This window comes from Echinops telfairi, unplaced genomic scaffold (genome assembly GCF_000313985.2).
Source record: "Echinops telfairi isolate 266 unplaced genomic scaffold, ASM31398v2 ScPeMD7_7400;HRSCAF=8409, whole genome shotgun sequence".
In the NCBI taxonomy this organism is placed as follows: Eukaryota; Metazoa; Chordata; class Mammalia; order Afrosoricida; family Tenrecidae; genus Echinops; species Echinops telfairi.
In genome coordinates this window covers 48,367,820-48,378,424 of record NW_022111300.1, presented here as the reverse complement: position 1 = coordinate 48,378,424, position 10,605 = coordinate 48,367,820, and the positions used below count along the sequence as shown (strand labels likewise).

At 44.1% G+C, this 10,605-nt stretch overlaps 1 protein-coding gene across 1 annotated transcript in view; it reads right to left on the bottom strand.

Annotated features, from left to right (window-relative positions):
• PHLPP1 (PH domain and leucine rich repeat protein phosphatase 1) overlaps positions 1 to 6,749 on the bottom strand; it is a 214,973-nt gene extending 208,224 nt beyond the window's left edge. Inside the window, exon 1 of the mRNA XM_013004763.2 lies at positions 6,679 to 6,749. Coding sequence (XP_012860217.1) covers positions 6,679 to 6,749 — 71 coding nt within the window. The remainder of the gene's footprint in view (positions 1 to 6,678) is intronic.
• Positions 6,750 to 10,605: the final 3,856 nt, after the last annotated feature.

Sequence of the window (10,605 nt, the reverse complement as noted above, 5' to 3'; positions counted from 1 at the left end):
GTTGTCTGTCCCCCTGGGAGGGGGTTACCACCATGTTGTTTTCAATCACCCCCCCCCCATGTATTTGAAAGCTGAACAACAGATAAGAACCCCCCCAAAAAAAGATGCAGTTGAATTTGATCTTGGCAAAGAATATTGAATATACCTTAGATACTGAATACCTTTTGAAGAGTGAACTGGTCCGTGTTGGAAGAAGTGCAACCAGAAAGTGCCTCAATGGCGAGACTGTATCACGCTCACCTTGGACTTGTTATCAGGAGGGACCCGTTCCCAGAGAAGGGCATCATGCTTGCTTAAGTAGAGGGTCAGCAAAAAAGGGCAAAACCCTCAACTACATGGATTGGCACAGTGGTTACAACAGAGGGCTCGAACGTCCCAGTAATTGTGAGAATAGCTAAGGTCAGGCAAGGTAGCAGTGTTGTACATGGGGGTCGCTATGGATCAGAATGACGCCTAACAGCAACAAAGAAACAAGAGTCTCCACATCAGGTCCACTGCAACCTTCCTTGTAGCTGAAATATCAGAAATTGACAAGGGAAATGAAGCTGCTCCTATCATGGTACACCATCTAGCCCATCTGTACCAACCCACATAATACAACTTTTCTGAAGAAGAAAAGGATTTCAGCAAAGGACAAATGGTTTCCAGACAAATGTGGCATCGCAGCTTCTCCTACTTAAAATCAAAGTGGGGAATATGCCAGTATCCCCTTTAAAGTGTTCCAACTGTACACTCTAATCCCACACTTCTGACTAGCCACCCTTTTCAAAGATTCATATCCTAAGGTGCTAAAAGATCATCTTGAAAAGAAACAGCAGATGTAATAGTTGCAAACCCTAACGCCAATTTGCTAAAATATTTTCACAGCTAAGTTTAGAAGAGAAGATCGTTTTCCATTTACTGCCACAGTTTACTTTCTGCTTTGTGATCTATACGTGGCTGGCGGTCTTCTGCATCTAGGTTAATCCTGTTTGTATCCTTAGATCTAAGATAAAAGTAAACCATCTTTGGAAGTTTTACCCCCTAACACAAGCAGTTTGGATTGTAAGGGGACATGAATGGATTGCCTGCTTGCCGGATGGTTTCCATCTGAATTGTTAAGGGGCTCAGCTGTGTCCAGAAATAAACTCGGAAAGATCCAGTATACAATGCAATACATTTAGTTAGTACATTATGAACAAGGGATCTAATTATAGTTCACATTTTCATATCCCTTGAGCTACTCGTGGTTACCAGGCCTAAATTGCTCACTATTTACTCATTCTTTTTTACTATGAGGGACGCATTTAGCAAATTACTGCTCTAGTGCATGAAATGGGCCCCAGGTGGCCACACTGAATTAATCTGTGCTCTGCTCACTGGCAAGATGAGACCCTGGGTCTCTCTCAAGTCTTCCCCTCCCTCGGAACATGTGTAATCTGCATTCTGTCAGAGCTTAGCAGGCCCCCATCATCTTACCCCACTTCAGTCATGCAATTATGAGTCATAGCCACCGTATAGGACAGTGTAGAACTGCCCCATAGGATTGCAAAGACTGTAATCTTTACAGAAGTGGACTGTCTCATTTTTCACCCACAGAGCAGCTGGTGGGTTGGAACCACTGACCTTTTTGTTAGCAACCAAGCACCTGACCTGCATCACCAGACTGCCTTACTACCATCTTAAACCAAACCACCTGACCTGCATCACCAGACTGCCTTATTACCATCTTAAACCAAACCAAACCCACTGCTGGCAAGTTGATTCCAATTCATATGAGCTGGTGGGACGGAATAGACCTACTGCTTTGGGTTTGGAACACTGTATCTTTAGGGGGGCAAGGAGCATCATCTTTCTCTCATGCCTATGATCATCTAAGACACTCCATTGCGGATATGGCCTCAGAGGTTTGGGGGGCTTGAGTGCCTCTTGTTGTTGTTTAAAGCCCACAAATCCTTTGCCTTCTTCTTATTCCTCATTTACCTTGCCTCCCCAGGATGAAGCTGATGTGGTGTGGGTCACAGTGATGTTTTAGATCAAGAAGCAGAGGCCTCGTGGTCTACCCCTGCCCATAGCAATCCAGGCTACTTGGAACATTCATGCAGCAAGTATGTATTGAACTTTATGTGCAGGTATCCTTCACCAGCAATAAACCCTATTGACAAAAACACTTGCCGTAATATAGGTTATGCCATTAAAAAACAACAACAAACAAACAAACACACACACACACACACACACACACACCCCTTTGGTTAAAACCAGCCTACTCTCTTCTTCTGTACTGTACTTCTAAAGAAATGGGATAGATCTAGATATGAACCCACTGCCATCCAGTAAGTTCCAGCTCACAGTGATCCTGTAGGACAGAGGATTCCCCCATCCCAGGGTTTCCCAGGCTGTACATCTGCAGGGAAGCAGACTGCCAGCTCTTTCTCCCTGGAAGCAACTGGTGAACTCAAACCACAGCCTTTCAGTGGCAGCCAAGCACTTAACTACAACGCTGCCAGGGCTCCCTCGATCTGGCTAGACCAATTATATATTTAGATATAAAAATGCCCTCCCCAAGTAAAATTCCCTTTGTAAATGAGCTCACGTAATTCGTATGATGAATACATAGTGGGCTACTATAATATTTAAGTGTATTAATTTTTAGAATTGATTTCAGAAACGCATTCTGGGTTCCACCTGTCCATGTTTCCATCAAGAGTCTTATCTAACAAACATTCTTCCTAACACCTCCCAGAGCATTTCTTTGGATGCCTCCATGAGGAAAAATAGAAAAGTTCCCTCCGTATAATTATCCCCGATACTTCTATTCATGAATTGCACCCTGAAGGAGCTTTACGGTTTGTTGAGGGCAAGGATTGCATCTGGTTTGCTCATCGTCATAATCACTTCCTGTGATGGACGGATGGACAGACGGACAGATAATGTTATCAAGTCAACGCCGACTCACGGTGACCCTGTGTACCACAGAAGGAGATGCTGGTTCTCGGCCATCCTCTTGATGGTTGACACATTCAGGTCCTTCATTGTCACCACTATGCTGATCCAGCACACCCAGGGTCTCCCTCCCTGGCCTTGTACTTTACCAAACACGATGTCCTCCTACAGCAACACGATGTCCTCCTAAAGCAAGAGCATCAGGAAGTGTTTTGCTGTGAACCATATTGTTTTCCATTGACTAATGTGGGGGAGCAGATCATCAGCCCTAATATATCTTAGTCTGGGAGCCCCCCTGACACCTGTCTACAGCGGATGACCCCACTGGTGTTTTGAAATACCAGTGGCATGGCTTCCAGCCTCACAGCAAAACACAAGCCTCCACTTTATGACAAACTGACAGATGCATGTCGGGCATAGAATAGATTCAACAAACTGTAAAGCTCTGATTGCGAGAAAAATGTACTAAACGGACATTTTAACACAAATAAGAAAAGACCAATGTCAGCATAAAAGATGTTGAGTATCGTCAAGTTACGCCCAACTCAGAGTAGCCCTATAGATACAACAGAAGGAAATACTGTCTGGCCCTGCACCATCCTCCTCATTGCTATGTTTGTGCCCATTGTAGCAGCCACTCTGCCAATGCATCTTGTCAAGTGTCATCCTCTTGTTCAGTGACCCTCTATTTGACCAAGCCTGATGTCTTTTCCCAAGGACTGATCTCTCCTAATAATATACACAAAGAATCTGAGACCAAGTTCACCACCCTGGCTTCTGAGGAACCTTCTGGTCTTCCTTCCTCCCAGACAAATGTGTTTGTTCTTCTGCAGTACTCTCAATCGTCCCCAACCAGCACCATAATGCAAAGGCATCCATTCTTCTTCAGTCTTTATTCATTGTCTAGCTTCCACATGGAGGAGGTGATTGAAGATGCCATGGTCTAGGGCAGGTGCTCCTTAGTTCTTACAGTGACATCTTTGTTCAATACTTTAAAGAGATCGTCTTCAACAGATTTGCCCAATAACATCCATTATTTGATTGCTTGAGTTCTGCTTCTAAGATTGTGGGTCCAAGGAAAATGAGATCCTTGACTTCAGTCTCCTCCCTGTTTGTCAGGGTATTGTCCAGTTGTGAGGACGTTTACCTACATTGAATTGTAATTCACACGGAAGGCTATATTCTTTGATCTTCCTCAGTAAGTGCGTCGAGTCTTGCCCAGTTCCAGCACACAAGGTTGTGTCATCTGCGTAACACAGCTTGTTAAGGAGCCTTCCTCCAAAGCTGATGTTCCCTTCTTCTTCAGAGTCCAGCTTCTCAGATGTTAGTCCACCTACAGGTTGAATAAGGATAGCAGAAGGATACAACCCTGATCCACACCTTTCCTGATTTTAAACCACGCGTAGGTTCTGCATGAGCACACTACAGGGTTCTGGAATTCTCATTCTACATGACGTTAACCATAGTTGTTATGGTTCATGATGTTCAGTGCATTTGCATGGTCAATGAAACTCAAGTAAACATCATTCTGGTATTCTCTGCTTTCCGTCAAGTTCCGTGTGGCATCAGCAATGATGTCCTTTGTCCCATGTCCTCTAGAGAATCTAGCTTGAATGACTGGCCACTCCCTCTCAAGGCTGCACCCATTTTTGAATTCCCTTCAGCAAAAATTCCATACACTTATGGCCCCTTTAAGTTAAACAGAGATAACTTCATAAAAGTTCATTATTCTTTCTTTTTTTCTCATATAACTACAGATTTTTTACGAAATGTCATTATACAAGAGGGTATCCTTTTTTTTCAAAGCTATGTATTTATTTATGTTTTTTAAATAAAACAACCTATCACCTTCAAAGTACTCTCCATTGCACTTAATACATTTGTCAAATCTGTGATTCCATTCGTGGAAACATTTTTAAACTCATCTGTTTGGATGGCTGACAGCACCTCCCTCATTTTTTTCCTTCACCTCTTCTTTGTCATCAAATTTCTGCCCCTTCATGTCTCTCTGCATTCACAGAAACAGAAGCAAGTCACACAGAGTGAGGTCAGGTGAATGAGGTACATGGCACAGTAGAGGCATGCTGATATTTTTGCCTAAAACTGGTACACTGAGAATGGCTGTGTGAACAGGTGCATTATTGTAGTGGCAAAACCAGTCCCCCATCTGCCACAAATCAGGCCTTTTTTGTGTTGCACGCAGTTACACATCTTTTCAGAACCTCTAAGTAGAAAGCTTGATTAACAGTCTGACCTGGTGGAAGGAATTCCAAATGCACTACGAGTAGACTTTTTCATCTAATTTGGAAGTTGACAGATGTCAAGAACAAGTTTATCATCAATTGACATTTCACCTTTTTTGAAACAAGAAAACCACTTGTACACTTGAGTTATTCCCATAGGGCTGTCCTTGTCAGCTGTGTTCAACATCACAGCAGTTTCTACAGCATTTTTCTGGAACAGGAGACAAGATTTCACAGTCTCATACTGTTCTCTTAAATTGGCCATCACCAAAAAAAAATGAGGTTCCAGGGAAATTGCTTTCAGGTAAAAATTCACTGTGGCCAGTGAGAACCTTCCCAGGTGACGCCACTGGTGCACTAACTCAGAGGGAGTTGCTCAATGCTCACCTAGCGGGAAAAACGTGTAGTACGAACGCTTACTGTGCTTATTATGAAAGATCCACCCAATGCAGCTTTTTCCCAGTTTGTTTGTTTTGGGGGCGTGGGGGTGGGCACCCTCATAGAGCAATACCAGATCTCAGACTGGAATTTTGGAACTCATTGACATTTGCGACTCTAGAGCTTGGGTTACCATCTCTAGGACTCTTTCATCTACAGCCATAAATAGAGGGCTATGTTGAATTCGGAACTGTGACTCTCGAGAATTTAACCATTTAGAACCATCTGCTGCCATGTGGACCAAAATATTACAAAACATGACCCTGCACCCATGCAAAAAGTCTGTGTGGTCTTACATAGCTCTGTCACGCAAACGGAGCACCAAGAACACAGAGCAGAGGGCCATGCTCAGGTGGGCCCGGGACTAAGTGGTACACAGTGGTGGGGACAACAGGCAGAGTGGCATTCTCAGTGTTACACACATGCCTCTGTTTGAAAGGTGACTCCTTATTATGGCTTGGGGAAGTATGGTATTGCTCAAGGTTGGAAGGCAAATGACTTCATTCCAGTTCGGGCTTTATTCTAACTTGCTAAGGATGAAGGAAACCCTGGTGGTGTGGCTGTTAAGGTCTCTGTTGCTAACTGAATGGTCATAATTTCCCGGAAGAAAGACGTGGCAGTCTGCTTCTATAAAGATGACATCCGTGGAAATCTTATGGGGCATCTCTGTATGACCTATTAGGTAGAATTAACTTGACAATGCTGTATGACCTTGGGAAGATCTTTGACCTCGAGGCTCCATGTGCTGATTTTATAAAGTGAAGGGTTGAACGCGACAGTGTCTCTAAAATCTCTTCTGGCTCAGAAATATCTGCTTGTAGCTAAAAGCAGAATTGTCTCCTTTAGAATCTTGGCAAACGTTTTTGTAAGTCACAGAGCAGAAACTTTCACATTTAGATGCTATTAATTTGAAATAAAAAGCCTTTTAAGACAGAATCTTGCCATTTAAAGGAATATGTTTAATGCATTTAGAATAACAGCAGGCTTATCCTGACATTTAAGAAAACTGCTAGGCTCTTTCTTTGAAAGATGAATTTGTCATGAATAGGAACCAATCCATGACCAGACCTACTGCTTCAGAGTCCCAAACACGGGGTTCTCACCAGGCCTCCCTGGAATGGTCACACTGCAGTTGGACACCATTGTGGCGTCACTTCTGACCCCCTGGCCAGCTCTGTGCGACAGAGTAGAGCTGCCCCGTAGGGTGTCCTAGGTTGGCATCATGAGGGACTTTTCATACGGATCACCAGGACGTTTCTCCCACAGAACCCCTGGTGAGCTTAAGCCATGACCTTTCTGTTAGTAGCCACATGCTTTGACCTTGGCACCGCCAGGACGTTCATGGGTATAAATCTCCTAGGCACAAAATGAGGTCACTGCAGAGAAGCTAATGTCAGCTCCTGTGAACCCACACACAGCAGCAGACGGGGACAAGGGTGTTCTTAGCGACAGTAGCTCGTGATGCCCCAAACTGGCACCTACCCAAATGTCCTTCCATGGAACCCAGAGCCATCAAGCTCATCCCAACCTATAGGGACCCACTGCAGGCTGCCCAGGTTCAAGTCTGTACAAGAGCAGACAGCCTTCCTCTTTCTCCCCTGGAGTCCAGCACTTGACATTCAACACTACCAGAACCACCAGAATGAATACATTGTGACGGTGCTGGCAAGATGAATTAATACCACTGACTCTTAAAAAGATCTTGAGTGAAAGAAGCCGGACCCAAGAGATCACTTCCCAAACTATTTTCTCAGGGGTGCCAGCTGAGAGTTAAAACTACCATGAAAGGAACGGGTTCGCGGAGGGGACATAGCTGTTATTGCTCCCACAGATCTGAATCTATGTTTTTCAAGCTATCCTAAACTGTGTGTTTGTGTTCTACACATTTTCAGGTTATATTTGTACAATCTGTGTTCTATTTCACAATAAAAAAGGTCACTTTTGAGATTGATTGTAAGACTTTCTTAGGAGTCCCTGGGTGGCGCAAACGGTTATATGCTCCAATACTCACCCAGAAGGTGATGGTTTGAATTCACCTAGAGGTGCTGCAGATTAAAGGTCTGGAAATTCACTGCCCAACGAACAGTTTTACACTGACGCACACGGGGCTTTGCCAAAGGTCACAATGGACTCCCGGCCTTGGGCAACTGGTTAAGGCCTTGTTACAATGTGCTCTTCTTTAACTTTATTGTAAATCCGATGGGCCTTGTTACAATGTGCTCTTCTTTAACTATTTATTGTGAATCGGATGGGCCTTGTTACAATGTGCCCTTCTTTAACTGTTTATTGTGAATTGGATGGGCCTTGTTACAATGTGCCCTTCTTTTCTTTAGCTGTTTATGGTGAATTGGAAGGTGGTTCACAGAGCATTCAACACTTTGTTTCATGGTTACAGTCCCCATGCAAACTGCTTCATGGTTACAGTCCCCATGCAAACCATCTGAGTGTCCCACTTTCTCCTTGAGCTGTCCCACTTTCTCCCTGGGCTTCCTGCTCAATCCCCCCTCCCCTCCTAACCCTTCAGCACTTTGTCCTTGGCTAAGTGCTGCCCTTTTGATCTCAACCAGACCTACTGCCTGGCTGAAAATTGAGCCATGGGCTCAAGTTCCTTCCCAGCCCTGAAGGGTGGCTAAGGGCCATCGTTTGAGGGGTCCACCGGTGTCGATCCACCAGGAAGCTTATTGTGCTTTATGATTTTGAGTTCTGTTCACATTTTACTCCTACTCTTTCTAGCACCTCCTAAGAGGGTCCTTCCATCTGAAGGTCTTTTGATGATGCCCATTATTAGCAGTTTCAAATTGTGTTGTTTTCAAATATTTGTTTTACCCATGTATCATTTTAGTCACAAAACGTTAAATAGCATGGAAATCAGCCCTTTGGCATGATTTTAAAAGGAAGTTGAAAAATTACTACTAGTGGGAAAGAAATAGAAGTTCACTGTAGAAAATGCGGGCATGGAAACAGACTCCAGTGACCAGGGCATAGTTTCACACGTCCCCTCTCAGACTTATTTCATGCATTTTAATATAGCAAAGTGCATTGTGTATCAAACGTTTTCTACCCTGCATTTTTCTTTCTTTTTTAAAAAAATTATTATTTTTTTACCCTGCATTTTTCACTTCACAGTATGCCAGAAACACTTGTCTGTGTCACATTAAAAGTTCTCCCTACTTGTAAATTTTAATTTCGCTATAAAAATGCATCACTGGGGCAGCTCGGAATTTGTTTAAGTGCTTCCCGAAGGGTGAATGAGTGATTGGACAAGATGCTGTCCTGGCCTATTTTCGTACTATGAAGAGTAAGATTATAGCTGGTTTTGCTACACTCATCTTTTCTTATCTGCCCAACCTTCAGCCACAACTTAGCTACATTTAAATCCAACAGTATCTGAAGCCCTTTTTAGATGAGCCGCTGAGAACTGGAAACGAGGAAACTTTTCCCAAGTGCCTCCGCCAGGCCAGGGTAGGGTTTATCAAATAAAAATGTAGGACACCGAGTTACTGCAATATTTATGCACACAGGTATGAAAAATTGTATTCATTATTTATGTGAGATTCCAATGTAACCGACTGCCCGTATTTTATTATTCCAGGACACACCCAGGCCTATCATACGTGTTTTCCATGTTCATCTGTTTGAGCATTATACATATGAAATGTTTGGCAACTTTCCTAAGGTTACACAGGTCCATAAAAACTCACTGCATCCAGTCAATGCTAATGCATAGTGTCTCCCTGTGGGTTTCTGAGACTGTAACTGTTGATGGCAGCAGGCAGCCCAATCTTTCTCCAGAGGAGCTGCTGGTGGTTTTGAATGGCCCACCACTTGCATCGCAGCCACTCGGATGCCTAACCACTACAGCACTAGGTTAAGGTTGTATAGCTAGAAAGGGGCAAAACAATGATAGAAGCTGAGGTCTTCTGTGACCAAGAACATTGGTGCTGTGTGCCCCTGAGTTACTTCTGACTCACAGTGACCCCTCCAACTTGGGTGGAACTGCCCCATAGGGTTTCCTAGGCTGCAAATCTTGAGGGCAGCCGACTACCTCCTGTATCTCCTGTGGAACAGCTGGTGCATTTGAACCGCTGACCCACCAGCAGGCAAGCACATAATCACTGTACTACCAGCGTTTCCTGACACCAGACTTGGTGACTCAGTCAGAATGTATCTACAGCCTCCCCACTAGCCTAGCTTGGCTTGAAGTGACTACATTCAGATGTAAGACTTTGAAGAGGACAGCTTGCGCTTGTCACTGGTCTGGTCGGCTACAATTAATGTGCTGAGCGTGGGGGTCAGCACTGCACTAAAGAATTCATTTGAACATGCTTGTGGATCTAAATGAGAGAGTAAATGGAAAAACTTTTGAAAGTGATCTGGGGGTCAGCAAAGATCTTGAACATGAAATAGAAAGGTCTAACATAAAAGGGAAAAAAGTAAAAAATGATCAATCAGACATCTTTCACATCCTGAACGTGTGCTTATCAGAAGCCATCATTAAGAGGGAACATGCAAGGCACAGGTCACCTGGCGACAAGGCCTTTGTGTTTGAGAATGTATGAAGACGTCCTTCAAGTCAATAAGAAACAGACAGCCCTTTCAAAAAGGACAAGCAAAACAATCAGACACTTAAATGGTTAGTGCACAAAAGAGGGCCTCAGACAAGCCAAGGAGTACATGGAAAGATGCCGCCATCAAGACTCGCCAGGAAAGGACAGATGGCAACCATGATGAGACAGACAGTCTGACACATCTTGGGACGCTAAACTGCAAAGAGTGGACATGTCACGTGGTGGCAAGATTATTATAGAGCCACTCATAGATGCCTCTGATAGACTCCAAACTCACTGCGTGCGATCCAGTCAGTGCTGATTCATAGAGACCCCATGTGGGTTCCCGAGACTGTAACTATTTACAGGAGTAAAAACCCCAGTCTTTCTCCTGAGGCACTGCTGGTGGTTTCGAACTGCCGACCATGTGGATCGCACGCAGCCCAGTGAGT